This window comes from Fundulus heteroclitus, chromosome 14, assembly GCF_011125445.2.
Source record: "Fundulus heteroclitus isolate FHET01 chromosome 14, MU-UCD_Fhet_4.1, whole genome shotgun sequence".
Lineage (NCBI taxonomy): Eukaryota > Metazoa > Chordata > Actinopteri > Cyprinodontiformes > Fundulidae > Fundulus > Fundulus heteroclitus.
Window position 1 is genome coordinate 34752976 of NC_046374.1, and position 21048 is coordinate 34774023.

Sequence of the window (21048 nt, forward strand, 5' to 3'; positions counted from 1 at the left end):
AGGCGCTAACATGATAGCCTGCTACCAGGATAGCTTACTCAAAAACATTTCAAATGAGACAAACATTAAACATATGCCCATTCCTGGACGGTGATTGCAAACAACAACAACAAAAAAAACGGCCGACGCTGCCATGATCACCGCGCAGGAAAAAAAAAACAAAGCTTACCGTTCGATCAACTCGGCCAGTTTTCCAGTCTTTTTAAACCCTCGAACCTCAAGCCATCGTTTGAGCTGAAGGTTGGTGTGTTCTTCGACAGATTGACCAGTAATCCGTGTGCCTGGGACATCGTCTTGGGAAAGTTTAACGGCTGTAAAGTCGGTCATATCGCTGTTTCTGTTGCGCTTGTAATAGCTGGGTTATCCGTGCTTTCTCTCCTGTATGCCCTACCTAAGCGGCAAAAGGGGCGTTGCTCTTGAGACGGTGACGTCACGTGCGCGGTACCGCATTCATAGTGTTACTCAGATGTTTCATAGCTTGCAGGGGTAAGCTCCACGAGATCCTCTCAGACCGGGACACAAACTTCAAATGAGAAAACAAAGAGCTGCCTGTAGCTTTTCATGCCATGGAACCCACAGTTAAGCAACAACTTCGTGCTCAAAAAATTCACGTTTTAATCCCCCCAACGCTTCCCATTTTGGCGGGTCATGAGAGTGAGAGGTGAGATCTGTAAAGAGCACCCTCCACACTGCTCTTGGAGCTGAGACAGTGCCAGTAGAAGTTTTCTGAACAGTCCTCATCAATGTAGAGGGTATACTAAACTCGAAGCCTTTGGTCTGACCTGACCGACCCTGACCCAATCACGCCCAACTGCTTGCTGATTGGGTGGCCAGACTCTCTTCCACAAGTGGTCAATGCCAAGTAAGAACTGTTAAGCCAGAAAAGATGACGCCATTCTCAAGTTCTAGCTGACCACTTCTGGAAGCCTTATATCAGCCACTTTGTGCCAACCTTACGAGCCCAGCAGAAATGGAAGATAAAATATAATTTTACATTTATATAAAATTATCATTATTGTCTTTGTAACATACATTCCCCGCATTTAACAATTGCCTTAGGGAGCAGTGGGCGCCCGGAGAGCAATCGGGGGTTAAAGGTCTTGCTGAGGGATCCAAAGTGGCACCTGAACCCAGAACCTCCAGGACACTAAGGCAATACTCTATCCACTAGGCCACCACTCCCTGAATACATCATTGTGGGCACTGTTGAGGACAAGAAAAGGATCAGACCTACACGTGTCGTCCGTCTCATTAAATTGCAAACCTAATCTGGGGGCAGCTTTACAAAAGCTTATTGCCTTTTTTCAGCCCTTAGGTTATTCGTAGTTTAGGCATTCCTGTAGTTCTCATTTCAGACAATAGATAACCAAACTCCACCTCAAATCCACCAATGCATTAGAATCCTTTTCACAAATGAAGAAGTAGTGTGACACAGACTTCTTTATAATCTGTTTCATTAACATTATGCGTCTTTTGAAAGTGAGTAACATTATTTGTGCTCATTCTTTGTTTGTGTAAGCCACACAACGTTATATCTGCATTAAGATTTATCAAACTAATGATTGTTTGAAGCCTTTTTACAAGTGTTTGGGGAAGCTAACTGCTAGCCAACTAGCATCACTTATGGAGGCTTATAGACCTGTTTATATGGCCGAGTACATATCCGTGGCTCATATTCACTAAAATGCCTCAATATAGTTTTAATTTGATACATATTATATTTTGATTAAATTACTGGAATAGTTGATAGTTGGTTTATGCGCATTTATGTTGTAAATTTTACAGCTACTTCATAGCCAGGTTTTATTCATGTTTATTTCTATGTAGACATTAAAGTTGTAAGAGAAGTATTTTTTTATTCTCTATCTTGTAAAAACCACACTCACAGAGACAGATCAATTTTCCATACATGTAAAGTTTAAGTCTGAATTAAAAATAACTTTGGTTAAAAATGTGGATAAGGACAATCTATTCTTTCTTCGCAACTCACCTGGACATATACAATTGCTGTCCTAACACGACCCCTGAAGTGATTGCTTATCTGAATAACAATCATTAAAGTCTTCGTTACAACTGGGCTATATCCTCCATCAGAAAATTACACTTGCAGTGCTCATTTTCATGTATTTGTATAATGTAAAGGGGTCTGATATTCTTTCCTTTCCCTGATTGAGATGTACAGAGACCTGTCTGTATGAACAGTTTAACCCATCTGTATCGTTTGGGGTTATATGCATGTTTCTGGGTTTTAATAGATGTCATGATCAAACAGGTAATCCGTATGAGTCTTTTTAAATGAGGTCCTTGCTCATCTCTAACTAACACCCTACCTGTGGGATGTCTATGTGCAACACTAAGCTGTTATCAGATAATTGTTTTTAGTGCTAGGAATTAGGCAGTTTTAAGTGTGTCAGTACTGAAGACGCAGCAGAAAGGTGAGTCAGATACGACTGATGGTTTCTGCTCCCTTTTGGTTTCAGGTATTTGATTATATACCTGTCTGGACTTGTAAAGAAACATGCTGTCAACCATATTTCCTCGTTCCGTCCCTATTTAAATGTGGAAATGGGTGTAGCCAATGACACTGGCTGCATTGGAGTGCTGTGCAAATAAGAGTTAGCTGCAGTTTCTGTTTTGAGTAAATGCAACTCAGACGTCCTTGTTACTGAGAGGGTAAATGGCCGAGAAAGGAGTTCAGCTGGACCAAGATAAATTTCAAGCTGCTCCTGCTGATCACTGCTATGCTGCTCCAGATGATGACTGCTATGCTGGACCTGAAGATGTGGCCTGTGATGTCTGCACTGGGAGGAAGAGGAAAGCTGTCAAGTCATGTTTGTTCTGCCCTGCTTCCTACTGCAGGGATCACCTCCAGCCTCACTATGATGCTCCACCATTAAAGAGGCACAAACTGGTGGATCCCTCCAAGAATCTCCAGGAGAACATCTGCTCTCGTCATGATGAGGTGATGAAGATCTTCTGTCGTACTGATCAGCAGTGTATCTGTTATCTCTGCACTATGGATGAACATAAAGGCCATGAAGCTGTCCCAGCTGCAGCAGAAAGGGCTGAGAAGCAGAAGAAGCTCCATGTGAGTCGACAACAAATCCAGCAGAGAATCCAGGACCAAGAGAAAGATGTGAAGCTGCTTCAACAGGAGCTGGAGGCCATCAATATCTCTGCTGATAAAGCAGTGGAGGACAGTGAGAAGATCTTCTCTGAGGTGATCCGTCTCATCCAGAAAAGAAGCTCTGATGTGAAGCAGCAGATCAGATCCCAGCAGGAAACTGAAGTGAGTCGAGTCAAAGAGCTTCAGGAGAAGTTGGAGCAGGAGATCCCGGAGCTGAAGAGGAAAGATTCTGAGCTGGAGCAGCTCTCAGACACAGAGGATCACAACCAGTTTCTCCTCAACTACCCCTCACTGTCAGCACTCAGTGAGTCTACACACTCATCCAGCATCAATATTCGTCCTCTGAGATACTTTGAGGATGTGACAGCAGCTGTGTCAAAGCTCAGAGAGAAACTACAGAAAATCCTGAGAGACACAGGGACAAACATCTCTCTGAAAGTCACTGAAGTGAATGTTTTACTGCCACAACCAGAACCTGAGACCAGAGCTCAGTTTTTAAAATATTCACAAGAAATCACTTTGGATCCAAACACAGCAAACAATAATCTGTTTTTATCTGAAGGGAACAGAAAAGTAACATTATTTAACAAACAACAGTCTTATCCTGATCACCCAGACAGATTCACTGACTGGCCTCAGGTTCTGAGTAGAGAAAGTCTGAGGAGACGTTGTTACTGGGAGGTGCAGAGGAGAGGAGGAAGAGTTGATATAGCAGTTTCATATAAGAACATCAGCAGAGCGGGACAGTGAGATGAAAGTTTATTTGGATTAACTGACAAATCTTGGTCTTTACGCTATGAAACAAACGGTTATACATTTTGTCACAACAACATTCAAATTCCAGTATCAGGTCCAGTTTCCTCCAGAATAGGAGTGTACCTGGATCACAGAGCAGGTGTTCTGTCTTTCTACAGCATCTCTGACACCATGACTCTCCTCCACAGAGTCCAGACCACATTCACTCAGCCTCTATATGCTGGAATCAGGCTGAGGTCTTTTGTTGATAGATCCTCTGCTGAGTTCATTAACCTGAAGTAGTCAGAATTGATCTGAGGTCCAGTTGGTCAAAATGTGTATTTTAGTTTTGTTTTCATTTGTCTGCATCATGGCTGTTAAGAGCTCATTGTTGTCATACGTTTCAAAGATCAGCTGTCTTAATGGAGCTACCTTTCATTTTATGTGTTGTTTTGTAGATTACTTAATTAATGATAATAATGATCATAATTTGAACTGTATTGATCTCACAATGAAGAGATTCACTTCTGCATCTTATCCCATCCCCTTGGGGAGCAGTGGGCTGCCACTGTGCAGCGCCCGGGGAGCAGTCTGGGGTTAAGGGTCTTGCTCAGGGACCCAGAGTGGCAGTCTGTGGGAGATGAACTTCGTCACCTCCAGGACCCAAGCACAATGCTCTAACCTCTAGGCTACCACTTCCTCTATACTTATATACTTAGAATTATACTTACATTTTCATAGTTGGCAATGTTTTTATTAATAATGATAGTTATTATTATCATCTTTATTTGTCATTGCAACATACATTTCAATAAAATGTGTTGTCTGTGTTTAACCCATTCCTTGGGGAGCAGTGGTCTGCTACAGTGCAGATCTCAGGGAGCATTCTGGGGCTAAGGGTGTTGTACAAGGACTGTGCAGCTTCTCTGTTACGGTGTTTTCTTGGATGCATAGCCATCAAGAAAATGTACTAGAGAAAACAAGGGGTAATTGTGGCTCAATGAATAGAGGAGTAGCAGTAGTAGTAGCAGTAGAAGAGTAGTCATCTGGCAATTAGAAGGTTGTGGGTTTGATTCCAGCTTCCCCGTCACAAGTAATTCTTCCCCTGGGGAAGACACTTAACCCCAAATTGCCTGCCAATTTGCATATCGGTGTGAGTGTGGCTATAGCGTAAAGCACTTCTGGTGGGTAATATGACTGGAAAAATACTCTGTAAGTTTAGTCCGTTTATCATTTAGGTAATTCATTCATAATAATATTTAAATTGTTGAGCTGATGGATGTTAGATCTTCTTGCTGGACGTCTGCAGCTCCAGTCTATCATATTCTAGTCCATGTTATTGAAATGTTAACTTGCCATGAACACTGGTGTGCTGAACTCCTCAATTAGTCAGTGCCTGATAACATCAGAATGGGGTTGTTATGTATGCTTCAGTACCGGGTTAGGCGAACAAAGTTACAGGACATTGATGAACCGACACACCCAGGACCAGAATACAGGGGTTTAATAACATGTGTATAAACTGGTGTTTGTGTTGTCATTCTTGTAATTTGTAGTTTTGTTCACCATGTAATTTGTAAAGTTACTGTAAACCCTGTTTTTTTGTTGTTGTTTTTTCCTTGGTGCATCTGGTCTAGAAACAGAAACCTGGCTCATCCAGGATGTTTGCTTTGATCAAGTTGTTTACTATAGGATTTATACTAAGGCATTCAGAGGCCAGATCCATAGGAGAGGCTGCCGACCAGTTTAAAGGAGACCTTCCCTGCTGAAATATAGCTAAGATATACTGTGTTGGTTTCTTTGTTGACGTTTATTTTTTGTTGCTTCATTTAAATTTATCAGCATGCTTACTCAGAGGTTAAGGATTTATTTTATGCAAGCAGCTAATTCTGATATGATTGAATTTCAATTATATTGCTAATCTTGTGATTAAAAGAATAAAGATAATTTTAGATGATCTATAAACTGTGTCAATAATTATTTCTCAGTGGATATATTTAATTATAATGATCAATAAATAACTTAAATAAATAAATAACATGTTAAAGGCTCAGGGGGTCCAGCTGATGTTATCTAATGTAAAATTAGGTTTGATGTGTGTAAAAACATTCAGGTGTTGTGCAATTTAACCTATTTGATTATGAATATTATCAATAATTATAATCTACTATTATATTTCATGATATTATTCTAATCAAGAAAAAGCTACAATGAAATATGTTTCAAATGGTTGTGATTAAAGGCTCCCAGTCTTTAATGATAACTAGCAATTTGGTTTATTACTCCACAATTATCTATCTTATTTAACATGAAAGATGGATGTGTAGTCAGTCGTAAGACTGAAGTAGACTTGCTGCTATTCATCCATCTGTCCATTTTCTGACCCGCTTAATTCCTCATGGGGTCGTGGGGGTTGCTGGTGCTTATCTCCAGCGTTCACTGAGTGAGAGGTCGGGTACACCCTGGACAGGTCGCCAGTCTGTTGCAGGGCAAAACAGAGACAGACAGGACAAACAACTATTCACACACACACAAGGACAATTTAGAGAAGCCAATTAACAGTCATGTTTTTGGACTGTGGAGTAAACGGAGAGAACCCACGCATGCGCAGGGAGAACATGCAGAAAGAACATGCAGAACCCAGAACCTTCTTGCTGCAAGGCAACAGTGCTACCCACTGTTTCACTGTGCAGCCCCAACTTACCACTAGTAAATGTTAATAACCTTGAAGTATAATTTCACTTGGAATCATTAATGATTTGCCAAATGCAAAGGAAAATAATGTCTCTTATGTATTTATATTCTTAAATGTTATGGAAATATATAATCAGTTTTTGTATTAATCATGTCCATTTTTTAAGCAGTAAAAGTTACCAATGTTTTGGGTAATAATGTAAACTGTGTGGCCTGGAGTCTACATAGGTGGGGGTCTGCAGGGTCGCCTAAAGCTATAGATTCACTCAACTGTCTTGTGGAATACTAGTGGGAGTCACCTGAGGTTTTATGGGGGTACCCATCAAGAAGGTTTTGTGGTAAAAGCTTTTTTTATTGTTCTTAATGTTTTTCTTGGTAGAATCCAAAAACACCTGGTCAAAAAGTTAGCTCCTGAGGTGACACTGGACAGATGATCTGTTTTGTTTGTGAGGACACAAGCACCGATAGAAAATGAGTGTGTATGTGTCCTCCCCGTCACTCACTCACTGAGGGAATGGCCTATAATAGACATGCGATTGGGGGTTTTAGGCAGACACATGTTTGCAGCTGTCCTGGGAGAGTGGACTCCATGCTTTACTAAAATGGGATTTTAGGAGAAAATTGTGTGTGTTTTCCTTTGGAATTCCAATTGTAGTAAATACATGTGTATTCCGTTTTTTGTTTTTTTTTGTCTCTGACAAAAAACAGATAGCAGTTTTCTTCCTTTGGTGCCAAATCTGCGAAATCAGATGGGCCGTAGTGAATTAAATAGGAAGAACTAGATGCCACCTAATTAAAATGGTGCCGTGACAAATATTTGGTAGTAAGTGGAAGGACTTTGAATTTGGGCGCGAACCAGGATATCATCACACATTATCTTGGACAACTTAGACTTAGACAACTTTATTGTCATTTTGTATGTACAGAGTGCATACAGAAGGAAATTTTGTTGCATACAGCTTACGACAATGTTATCACAGGGCCTACCCCAAAAAAGATAAGTGGATTTTATTCTCCTATTGGCTGAAATTAGACATAGGCTAAATCAAGTGGTGCTGTGGATGAGAAACTATCTTCTCAAAAATATTAGAGATGAAACAATAACGAATTAGAATGAGAGTGTTAAACAGAATTTATCTTGAAACCGAGGAAAGGTTGAATGAATGCCACAGACTAATTAGATGAAATGGGCTAATTTTCCATAGGACACCTGTCAATTACTCATGGCACACTAGTGTGCCGCGGCACAGTGGTTGAAATATACTGCCTTAAAACAAGACCTACTACTAGCCGAGTGGCTGCAATGAGCTGTCTTTGGCTGCCAACCTACCAGTTCCAAATGGCTACAGTTTATGCCTGAACTACCACAGCTACAATTTAGAAACAGCAAGCATGTGATGTCACTGGGGACGGCTAACCTGACACAAAGGCCACTAGCTGACCCAATGAACACGCACAAATCCAAAGTAGCATAAGAGAGAGAGAAGATAAGAAATTAAACTAGAGGCAATGGGGATTCTAACAATAACATTAAGATTAAACCAGACACTGATGACGCACCCGTTTATAATAACAATAATAATAATGATACTAATAATGATAATATTATTATTATTATTAATAATAATAATGATAATCAAACTAGAAAATTTCTGAAGAAATTTAGCAAGGCGCCTGCCTCGTGGTGCATAACGTACCATCAAAAATAGTGACAGGAAGTAACACTGCGAATTTCAGGTTCCTACAGTCTTCACAGCCCCCGCAGCGGTCGTCGAAAGGTAGCATGTTAAGTCAGTGTTATGGGGAATTGTAGATGGAATTCTAAACAATAGTAACTGAGTTCCCATCTTTACTAAATGAGGAGACGGCGGTGATATAGTTCCAGCACTTTTATTGAGAAACAGAGCAGAGATCACATAGATGGAAAGTAATCACACCCCACGGTTCCGCTGCGGTCTCCGTCTGCCCTGTCTCTGCCTGTCTCACTTTTCCGGCTTCCCCTAATACTGCACAGTGGCCTTGGCTTTAGACATAACAAAGACAGTCTATCATAGACAATAATCATTCTACGCAGCATTCAGCCTTGCACTCAGCAACCAGTGGATCTTATACACAGCCATCAGGTCTGCAGGCCTCCCACGTCCGAGTGGTGTGAGGCCATAGTGACTTCAGAATAATATTTCTTATAACATTCCTCTCTTTTTTTTCTTTTTTTTATGATGGCGTCGTCAGCATCAAGACAAAACAAGATGACCCATCATATGGAAATGTGAACAAAACACAGAGGAACCATTTCTGTAAAAACGTAAAATGGGACCCAAAAGGTTCCCGTGTTGGAACCGGGCAGTGCTGGAACTTTTAGTACAGATCAACATGAATGCTTCATAGAGTTTTATTACACAAGATCAAAGGTTTAGCTTTTATCTACAATTTAGGGTTCATCTATTTAGGTAAGGCCTGTTTTAGGTACCTATGCGTACATTATTTTAAATTTACATTAGACTAGGTAAGCTAAACCTGTTCAGTAACCAAGGTCGAATCCGTCTACTCTTCACCCCACCCTGTCAAACCCCACTTGGTTCTCCATTCCCCATTCCCATGGACAATCATCCATCACTTTCATACCCGACAAATCTAGGAGTACCCGTGTGGGGCATCAGAGGGCAGGCTGGGCCTTTTACTCACCAGAAAACTTCATCCTTTTAAAAGATAATAAAAACTGATGTGACCCCAGGTACATCATAAGTAGGGGCCCAGAAGCATGACATGCATAAATGATTTGAAATGATTTGATTAAACATGCAGATTTCTCACATAGGGGTTACTTTTTTTATATTGCAGTACTGCTACTAAATAAAAAAAATTAAAATTAAAATAAAAGAAAAAAAAGAAAAGCTAAAGCTTTGATCTTGTGTGATACAACTCTATGAAGCATTAATGTTGATCTGTACTAAAAGTTCCAGCACTGCCCGGTTCCAACACGGGAACCTGTTGGGTCCCACTTTACGTGTTTACAGAAATGGGTCCTCTGTGTTTTGTTCACATTTTCATGTGATGTGATGTGATTTTAGTGTCTTTAAAGCATTTCTGCAGCATGTAGCAGAGGCAAAAAGGGGTAAAAATTGAATGTTTGACACCTCATAAAATAGACATGCTTTATCCGACATGGGCCAGATTTGTTGTGGAGCTTCCTCTCTAAAGGAAGTACAGACTCTGTCAAGGATAAGTTGGTAGGACCTTCCTAGAGCTACTTCCGGTTAGCAAAATGCTAACCATTAGCCGCTAACATGGATGTGTTCAGTATCACCGGGTAATGGTACTCTGTTAGTTTAGTCCAAATCCTGTACTGGGAAGTGCCTCAAAAAGGGTGCAAATACTTAATGTCACCAAAGGTCAGCAAAGATCATGGGTCAGATTGGCCTTCTTTAGCAACACAGCCTCACCAAATCTGGGCCCAGAACTTAATATTTGACCAAAATGGTGTGTAGTGCCATTTCCCACAGGTGGGTGGTGCTGTATCGGCCGGGGGAGGGGGGGGGGTGTCTGGGCATCCTGCCAGGTCCTGTTGGAGTCAGAGGCCCAATAGCAAAGGATGTGAAATCCAAAAAGGAACAGAAAAGTGACACATGCCTGATAATATTAATGATAAGAAGTTTTTAAAATGTTAAGCAAGTGAAGTGGGCGTCGAAAGTTGCCATGCAATGTCAATGGCACATGTCCCTGGCCTATAGTAACCCCTGGCCAGAAGAGTTCTGTTGTCATGGAAACTCACTCACACCTTTTGTTGCATGCAGACACTTTGGGTCAGAGTCTGTCTAATTGGAATAGAATGGAATACCTTGCCTCAAACAACACTGGATATTTCGTGAACCGAAAATGGTAGAGACATACTTTTTTCTGCGTTTATTTCGTAAGGGAACAAGACAATCTATCGGTTTTTGCTGTAAATATTTTAATAAAGGCGCAAAATATTATGATATTTAGGGGAGTTTTAATGAAAATGCAAAAATCCTCTAAAAAGGGTCCCGAACAAATCACTGTAGCTAAAAAAGTATAAGAGATATCAAAATAATTCTTTCACCGGGAGTATCAGCAGGCTTTTGAGGACTATGGTGCTTATTTTTTATGTTTGTACAAAAATCAGTTTAGGCACAGCGACGATGTAAAAAAGTGGATGATGTGGAAGTATGCAGGTCCAAAGCGTTTTCAGGATTTTGCACATTCGCTACTCCCGAACAAATTGTTTCTGCGGCAAAACCATAACAGTTATCTACAAAATTACTTTTTTGTGAGTGTCCGAAGGGTCGGGACATTCATGTGTGAAAGTATCATGCCTGTACATCAAACGGTTTAGGAGTAGCGACGATGCGAAAACATGTGTTGTTTGGGATTTTCATTTCATTTTCATTTTCACAACGGCTCTATAAGAAATGAATGTGGAGGGTTTTGAGTTTGTGGTGGTCTGAGGGGATTTGTGAAAAATCTATAAATCCTACACCAATGAGGGTTACATTTCCTGAATCCAGACAAAAATATCTACCTTTGGTGTATAATTTGTCTATGTAGAGTGAAAATTGAGCGGGTAGGGTGAAGTTGTTCGGAGTTGTGAAATCTTTGAAAACGCCAGAGTGGGCCACTCTGGCAGTTGAAGAATTCTGTCATTGACTTTCATTATAAACAATGATTCCGCTGATTTTTGTACATGAGCTTTGAGGAGTAACTGTAAGAAAACCATAAAAGAAATCCACATCACGTTTTCACTTCTGAATAGCTCAAAGATATATCTACAAACTGGAAGTTAAACGGTGTTCGTAGGTGAAAGCATGACGATAAAGTACAGCGTTGAAAATGGTAATTTCGAGGCTTTTTTGAGGCTTTCTTTGTACCTGATGCCATTCATTTCCTATGGAAGTGGTTTTTCGCTAATTGCCTTGCCATGGTAACACGAACCCCCAATAAAAGTAATAGCACACCATTCCCGACCAAGCCGGACGTTTTGATACCTATATTGTTGGGGTGCACGCTACGGTTTGGGCCGCATTAATTTCCAAAAACATTTTGAGGTGCATAGTAATAGGTGCCTCCATGCAAATGCTTCGCAAAGGACTGCCTCCCCTGCATTTGCTATGGAAGGCGCCTAATAAAAGAAAACAATAAGCAGCCCATCACCTGAATGCAGTCACAACATGTAAAACATTTAAAGACAGTTCAACAACTCCTTCTGTCAGTCTGCCCCAGGGCAGCTGTGGCTACTAACATAGCTCACCCCCGCCAGGGTGTGAATGTGTGTGTGAATGGGTGAATGACTGACTGTAGTGTGAAGTGCTTTAGAGGCCGTCAAGACTAGTTGAAGCACTATACAAGTACAAGCCATTTACCATTTAAAAACATTGGCAATAAATGTTTTTTCTAAATACATTCTGCCCAGGCAAAGATCACAGTTATCAGTCTTGATCCAAAACCATGTTGCATTCTGGGAGCCGTAGTCAGATTGGCTATTTTATGGCACAACACAGGGTTGGACTGGGACAATAATCAATTATGGGCATTTCATACCATCCCAGGCCACCCCCAGTGAAATGAAGTTATCTACTAAGGTTGTTAAATTGATTACATGTTAAATGCACAACATCTCTAAGAGTCATCTTCTGAATACTTACAAAACAAAAGTTTCTTCTGTAGTGGAATATTATATACTCAAATCATATATCTTCACCTACGTAATGCAATGTATAAACCCTTATAAACTCACAAGGACAATAACAATCAGCATCATACATCAAAGGAGAGGTTCAAAGGTGGTGAATTGCAGATGTGTCTGTTTATTAGTTATAACAAACAAAATGTATACATTTAATAACATATAGCATTAGCATTCAACCACAGATATTTTCCTAATTTGTGTTTAAAAAACGTGAAACAACTTAGAATAGTCAGTAATACATTTTCATAATTTCTTCTAGTGAATTTGCACGCAGCGTAGTTGTTCACTGCTCTTGGCTATTCTGTCAACAATATCCTCTTTGTTCATTTCCATCCAAATCTCTTTCTCTGTCACCATCAGAATAAATTGTGGCAAACTTGGGTGGGTTTTCTTTAGTTATGTGAAAGTTGTAACGGAGAACGTTTTGTCTATGATGAATATGAAATGAGTAAAGAAAACCAACAGCACCAGCTGAAATTGTACTCCAGAAAATATAAATAGTTAAAGGGACACAGGTTCGATCGACTGGAAGACATGTAATTCAAATCCAATTTTAAACAGGTTTCCAGGGTTTCCTTTTTTCACCTCTGGAATATTGATAAAATGAGAAATATTCTGTCCAGTGGTAATGCTGAAAAAAACTAGTTCATGAGTGGTCAAGCAGGTCAAAGATCCAGACAGCACAACAATCAGGTCCGACAGAGGTTAGGAAGGCTCAGAGAATCAGGAGGCAGAAACAGGACCCTGGATTAGGGAGACACAAGAGCAGCAGACCATGCAGTAAACAATAAGACAAGTTCATTAATTCACTTAGGCTGAGATGCAGTGAACACATCATGCCAGCATCCTCTCCCCTCCTTTTCATTAAGGTAGACTCTTCACAGACATTCAATCTGCTCTTTGTGTTTGGCTGAAGTATCGGGTCTAAAACAAGATGCATTACATAAATGGCGGCAGATGAGACAGGGAGGCTGGAGTGGCTGGAGTCCTCAGAGTAAGGTTAGACCAAGTGAATATGGCAGACGTGCAGATGATCATGCGATGCAGGCAGATGCAGAACCGATCAGATGATGCAAGCAAAGACTGATTTGATGATACAAAGCAGGTGAGGTGTTGCAGATAGAACTAGACTTGACCACGTGGGATGACATGAGGGTAATTATTGGCAGCATATGTAGCTGATTAGGGTGCAAAGTAGTGGAGCATGGAGTAAGAGAAATGGCCCAAAATAATCCAACACAAAAAACCAAGTCATGACACTCTCTCCTGTTTCTCTTAGATGCTGTTTTCCAGCACTAACATTTCCAGTATCAAAACTTGCAGCAGTGGCTTCTGTTAAATTTCCACATAGGTAATTTACGACAGATCTATTTGCAGAAAACATGGCATTAAAACTAACTGAAGAAGGGAAAAAACCCTAGGAAGTCCTGCTGACACTACTTCGTATAATATGCATATGAACATCCATATAGTACCTTTGTTTAATGAGAATTTGTAAAAAAAAATTAGCATTTTGAATCTGTTCTGAACAACCTCTGGTCGCCGAAGTAGTGTTGGACTTTGTTTCTTTTTAGGGGTGGTGAACGTCAACCTGCTCTGAGTTTAGAGGAAGACATTGATTATGATGCTATGAATTAGTCCAAGGGGTTTATAGACAGTTTTCTTGTTACAACAGTAGATATCACAAAACATGTCCAATTTGGTCAAGAAACATTAATTTGATTATGGGGCTTGAAAGGGTGACAACCACACTGCTTTGTGGGATATCTGAATATCTGATTTAAAGCTTGTGCTGTTTTACATGAAGCTTTTAGCAGGCTGCATGGAAGATTAATTTAGACATCTTAAATTGTCCACACTCCTTGGAGGTTACCTGTACTATTTCATTAAAACAGAAGTAATTTTAAAAGTAATTAGTAATAAAGTAATAAATCAGCATTTTCTCATTACACTGAGACGTAAAAAGAAAATGTAGGTAATCCACAAAAATCTTTGTGAATTATGCCCTGTCTCATCTCTAACTCACACCCTTCCTGTGGGGTGTCATTGTACAATACTAATACTTTTTCAGATAATTGTTGTTAGTACTCCAAATTGGGGGTTTTGAGTGTATCAGCAATGTAGAAGCAGCAGAAAAGGGAATCATATACAACTGATGGTTTCTGTTCATTTCTGGTTTCAGGTATTTTGATAGTCTTACCTGTCTGGACTTGTAAAGAAACATGCAGTCAAACTGATTTCCTTGTTCCCTCCACATTTGCATCCGGCAATGGGTGTAACCGCTGATGCTGACTACGTTGAAAAGTTGTGTACCTACGAGATAACGCCAGTTTCTGTTTTGAGTAAACTGAATTCAGACGTCCTTGTTACTGAGAGGGTAAATGGCTGAGAAAGAAGTTAAGCTGGACCAAGAAAAAATGCAAACTTCTCCAGCTGATGACTGCTATGCTGGACCTGAAGATGTGGCCTGTGATGTCTGCACTGGGAGGAAGATGAAAGCTGTCAAGTCCTGTTTGTTCTGCCCTGCTTCCTACTGCAGGGATCACCTCCAGCCTCACTATGATGCTCCACCATTGAAGAAGCACAAACTGGTGAACCCCTCTAAGAACCTCCAGGAGAACATCTGCTCTCGTCATGATGAGGTGATGAAGATCTTCTGTCGTACTGATCAGCAGTGTATCTGTTATCTCTGCACTATGGATGAACATAAAGGCCATGAAACCTTCCCAGCTGCAGCAGAAAGGGCTGAGAAGCAGAAGGAGCTCCAGGTGAGACGACAACAAATCCAGCAAAGAATCCAGGACCAAGAGAAAGATGTGAAGCTGCTTCAACAGGAGGTGGAGGCCATCAATGTCTCTGCTGATAAAGCAGTGGAGGACAGTGAGGAGATCTTCTCTGAGATGATCTATCTCATCCAGAAAAGAAGCTCTGATGTGAAGCAGCAGATCAGATCCCAGCAGGAAACTGAAGTGAGTCGAGTCAAAGAGCTTCAGGAGGAGCTGGAGCAGGAGATCCCGGAGCTGAAGAGGAAAGACGCTGAGCTGGAGCAGCTCTCACACACAGAGGATCACAACCAGTTTCTCCTCAACTACCCCTCACTGTCAGCACACAGTGAGTCTACACACTCATCCAGCATCAATGTTCGTCCTCTGAGATACTTTGAGGATATGACAGCAGCTGTGTCAGAGCTCAGAGAGAAACTACAGGACATCCTGAGAGACGCAGGGATAGACATCTCACTGAAAGTCACTGAGGTAGATGTTTTACTGTCCGACATAAAACCAGAACCAAAGACCAGAGCTGGATTTTTAAATTATTTGCAAAATATAACTCTGGATCCAAACACAGCACACAGATATCTGTTACTATCTAGAGGGAACAGAAAAATACAATTTATAGAACAACAACAGTCTTATCCTGATCATTCAGACAGATTCATTGATTATAATCAGGTGCTTAGTAGAGAGAGTCTGACTGGACGTTGTTACTGGGAGGTGGAGTGGAGGGGAGGAAGAGTCAATGTAGCAGTTTCATACAGGAATATCAGTAGAGCAGGAGTTGAATGTGTATTTGGAATCAATGCCAAATCTTGGTCTTTAAGCTGTGATACAAATGGTTACATATTTTATCATAACAGCATTCAAACTCCTATATTGGGTCCAGTTTCCTCCAGAATAGGAGTGTACCTGGATCACAGAGCAGGTATTCTGTCTTTCTACAGTGTCTCTGAAACCATGACTCTCCTCCACACAGTCCAGACCTCATTCACTCAACCTCTATATGCTGGAATCAGGTTCAGGTCCTTCTTTGAAGGAGCCTCTGCTGAATTCATTAAACTGAGTCAGTCGGAAGAGATCTGAGGTCCAGTTGGTCAAAATGGGTATTTTGGTTTTAATTTCTCTGGTCCTTGTTGTGTAATTTCTTTACTGCTCAGATATCAGCTTTCTTTATTGAGTTATGTTGCCATCTTTCTGGGGTTTCTTTTGTAGATAAACTAGTTTATTCAAAGAATCATAGTGTGCTATGTTTATACCTACAAAACTGTTATGTTTTTTTCCTTTGATTTACGTCCATGGATATCAAAAACATTCAGATTTTTCATTGATCTTATTCTGCTAGTTGAGAACCCAGTAAGCTTTTAAATGACCTATCATTTGTGATCAACCATAATAACCTTTAAACTGTTGAGCTGAAGGATGTTAGATCCTCTTGTTGGATGTCTGCTGCTCCAGTCTGTCATATTCTGGTCCATATTATGGAAATGTTTCAACTGAAAATGTAAATTATTATAGTTTAATAAAAAGTATATTTTTTAGCCTTGCTATGCTAACGTGTCACAAACACTGGTGGGTTAAAGTCCACCATTAGTGGACAGAATGCGGGGGATATATTTGTGCTCTAGTACTAAGTCAGAACAGGACACAGATGGTCCCAGTGATTTAATAATGTTTAGAAACTGGTGCTGACCAGTTTAAAGGAGACCTTTCCTGCTGCAGAACAGCTGTGTTTGTCGACTTAAGTTTATATATTTGTTGCTTCATTTCACAGATCATTGACATTTATCACTAAGGGTTAATGATTTCCTTATGTAAGCAACTAATTCTGATATGATTAAATTTCACTTGTAGTGTTAACATTTTGATTCTATGGCCTAACATACTTTTATATTAATTCTTATGTACAAAGTATTTTAATTTTTTACAGCCCTATCAATCGATTCAATGATCCTGTCATGTCCACAGATCTGTGCAGAGGTTGTTTTGGTGCTGCTCTCTCTATCCCTCTTTCAGGGTGCGTCTCACAGGTGCATCCCCTACAGCCGTGGCTCATTAGGCTCATCAGGAGGGGCTTTAAATAGAAGGCTGGACCAGAGCACAGAAGCCAGATCGTTTGCTCACATGAGGTCTGATCAGGCTCCCTTTCTGCTCTGTTCCCGATTCCTGCAGCTACAACCAGCTTTACTCTTTTATGTAAAGTTTTAAACTCTGTATTCTCTGGTCGTGGTTGTTGCCTGCTCAAAGGTCTTAATTTAAACCATAAAAAATCCACTGTTTATAAGGCTGATCTAGTCCCTGCAGTTGTTTTATTAGACCAAATATTGTTGCTTGCCTTGATGTACTGTCAAAATTAGGTGAGAACATTTCATGTTTCCATGTAAAAATTATCCAAGATTCATAATCACGGAATAAAGTCTTTATACATTGGAGGTGTAAGATCAGTGGAGTGTAAATTAGTTCTCTCTGTGTTTTGCACAACCAAGCCTGAAACATTATAGTTATGGTATAAGTGATTGTTTGAATTGTTAAATTAAATACAGGATTACCATGAATTAATAGTAAAAAAAGTATTGTCTATTTGTTGATTTAAATACACACTGATGATTCTAAAAACAACTGAATTGGTACTTCCAAGAAACTATGTGTGTGAGAATAAATAATGTAACCATGTCTTAATCTGTCATGATCTGACCTTGATGCACCAAGTAATCTAAATCACAGGCTGCAGCTCCAGTCCTCTGCTATGGTGCAGTCAGACTCATTTGGTTCACCTGTTTGTCTGCCTTTATATCCTGGGTTTCGACAGTCACTCAATACCAGGTTATTGAAAGCCATTTTTAAAGCAGATGTTTAGCATTCATTGTCTGTCCTGTCAAGTTCTGATCCTGTTCTAGTTTCTGGATTCCTTGTCTCACCTTGCCCATGTTGGACACTTAGAATAGAATAGAATAGAATTCAACTTTATTGTCATTCGACTGTCACAAGTACAAAGCAACGAAATGTGGTTTGCATCTATCCAGAAGTGCTATACAGGATATAAATATTTTTTATAAGTGTATGTATAAGTAAAAAGTAATAGTAGGGGACTATAAAATGTTGTGTATAAATATAAATATAGCCCTTGGCCAATAGTTGTGAAGCTTTGCCAGTGACGCCACCCCTTCCCTCCCCCTTCCTCCCCGGCATCGTTTTGACATTAACAGCTGCAGTCAGACAGACCAAGTAGAAATACACGAAGTGGAAATACAGACGGAAATAAAAAGAGCAGGCAAAAATTTGTTGGGTAAAAAAACAGTTAGAAATGTTAGAGGCAGAAATAAATGATTGTTTCAGAAATAGAAGGTTAAAATAAATAGAAAGAAATATTTATGGTGGAGTTAAAACATGTTTTAAAAATGTTGTTTTAAAAACACAAAGTGGAAATACACTTAGTGAAAAAAGGGGAGAAGGAAATAAAAGGCTAGGTGAATATCCTTTGGGTAAAAAAAATGAAATTTTAGAGGCAGAATTAAATCATTGTTTCAGAAATACTAGCATGTTAAAATAAAAGGAAACGAAATATTTATGGTGAAGTAAAAACAGGCTTTAAAAAATGTTGTGTTGTAAATACGAATGAAACAAAAATAAAAACATATTTTAAAAATTTTGGTGTAAATAAATATCAAACAATAAAAAAGGTTGCAGTGAAAATACGGAACCAAAAAAACCCCACTTGAAATAAATACACAAAGACAAAATAAAGACTTCAATAAAAACGTATAACAGAAAACAAGTGGGTTAAAAATAAGTCAGCATAAAAACAAGAAGAAAAGTAAAAATAAAAGTGCAAGTTAAATTATAGTTTATTGATGAATAGTTGATCAATTGTTGAAGAAATATCTTCTTTTTGTTATTTTGCCACATTTAATGGCACACAAATTCATATTATTAGCTACTTTTTCAAGCCATTTTATATTATTAAGTCCTTCATTTATTTCTGTGTGTATTTTTAATTCTGGCAGGATTGGTCTTCCATAGAGGTACACCTTTCTCTTTTGTGTTTGTTAAATGAATGTTTTAGGTGTTCAGACCTGACATTTAATTGGTCCTTCGAGCCGGATTCCAGTTTGAGGGTGAAACCGGGAATAGGACTGTGGCCACAGCTCTAAAAATCCTTTTCCAGGACCTGATTTCTCCTGCCTACTGGGATCTGAAAAGTTGACGGAACTCCGAGACGAGAGAGACAGCAGCGCTGAGTGAAGCTTCGTTAAACATTATGAGTGAGTGACTGAGGGTTATTGCGCATAGAAGGAAGATGGAGTCCTTAAACGTCCGTGTAATTAAAAAATGGGACAACAGAGTCCGAGAAAGTCAGTGTGATAATAAACCCTATAATCCTAGGCCCTGATAGGTACTCAAACGGGTAACAGAACCCAAAAAGTATGTGAATCAGAGGGGTAACAGAATCCAAAAAGTCTGTGAATCAAATGGGAAACAGAACCCAAAAAGTCTGTGTAATCGAGGGTGGAAGAGCCCTACAAAATTAAAGTCTGTGTGTGCTGTTGTATATGTTTGGAAAATTTAATACCACTAGGTATATTCTTTTTATTTAAAAACAGTGGGATTGGACCTAATCCTTGAAAATAATTGAAAATGGATGACGTAAAACATTAAAATAACCCCGGGATAATAAAGGTAAAAATTGATAGTTTATTAAATTATATATATAAAAACAAGGGTAAAAACTGTCAGTTTATAAAATTATAAGACCTTGGCAAAACACAGCGCTTAATCACAGGAATACAATGCAGGCTTAAGAGGTGATTAAACATAAAAAAAACTATAGCTAAAACTCCAAAAAGTATTATTAATAAATAAAGAGATTGAAAGTGATCCCAGAGAAATTTGGATTGATTTTCAACTCCAGAGGGAGATTCTGGAAACACGGCGGTTAGACAAGAAGGTACTTTGCCTGGTGCTCCATTTTGAGCACCAGGCAAAGGCAGGCAACTGATTGGGCTCCTACCAGCGTGCAGGTTTGCTGTTTTATAAATATACTAATTCCTATTAAATTGTCGTTGAGGTAACTGATAAGTTTCTTTTTAAACATGAGTTTTGATTAGCTATCATGGCTGGGAATGTGCTGAGCATCATGAACCTGCAGAGGTATGTTTGCAGAAAGTCCACTGGGGTGGGATTAATTTCATGTGCTCCGATTACTTTAAAGTCACTATTGAGTCGTCTCTCTGGGTTAACTAGTCCTTCCATAAATCTTGGCAGAGGTGCTGACATCATGGCAGGCTTCTTTGCAGCTGGAGTTTTACGACCCTCAGCTCCAGCCTGGAATGCATTCTTTCTTACATTGGAAGAGGAAGGTATTTGGTAAAGATCGCATTTCACATGATGTTAGAGCTATAAATTCTGTTTTTAAAAAAACAAAATATCTACAAATTCTGTGCCTAATCCATAAGTGGCCATTTCCGGTCCGAGCTATTTTTTCATTCAAGTATAGAGGTCACAAGCTACGTTACACCAGACTGCCACAGGGATTTGCTCTATCACCAGATATTTTTTAATCAAGTTATAAAAAATGTTCCACAGTTAGAGACATCTTCATCACCAGGTTTTAGGGTCAGTACAGATAAATTGTAAGTTGCCAGAAAACAGGTGTTTTTCATGGGCTGTGTTATATCTGCAGGAGCAACCACTATGTACTCCAGCTACAAGCAGAGCATTCTGATAAAACCAAACTGCAGTGCGTGAAAGACATGTTGTTTTGGGACTGGCTACAGTCACAACTACATTCTGGGAACATTGATCTCACCCAACCTTCGAGAGACCTCGTGAACATACAAGGTATGATAAAATTGAATAATATTTTAACTTGGACTCAGAAAGCTCAGGTAGCGTTTGTCCAACTTTATGAAAGATTTGAATCTGCATTTGAGTTGACTTTCCCTGACATAACAAAGACAGTCTATCATAGACAATAATCATTCTACACAGCATTCAGCCTTGCACTCGGCAAACAG

General features: G+C 39.6%; 3 protein-coding genes across 3 annotated transcripts in view; all 3 read left to right on the forward strand.

The window, feature by feature from the left end:
• LOC105919280 (FH2 domain-containing protein 1) overlaps positions 1-21048 on the forward strand; it is a 258923-nt gene that overhangs the window by 34335 nt on the left and 203540 nt on the right. The window lies entirely within an intron of this gene.
• LOC118565780 (tripartite motif-containing protein 16-like) lies at positions 2719-4378 on the forward strand. Its single transcript, XM_036146775.1, has one exon. The coding sequence runs from the start codon at positions 2966-2968 to the stop codon at positions 3875-3877; it is 912 nt and encodes a 303-aa protein (XP_036002668.1). The 5' UTR covers positions 2719-2965; the 3' UTR covers positions 3878-4378.
• On the forward strand, positions 14642-16178 carry LOC118565812 (tripartite motif-containing protein 16-like). Its single transcript, XM_036146832.1, has one exon. It carries the CDS (start codon positions 14642-14644, stop codon positions 16118-16120), a length of 1479 nt encoding a protein of 492 aa, XP_036002725.1. The 3' UTR covers positions 16121-16178.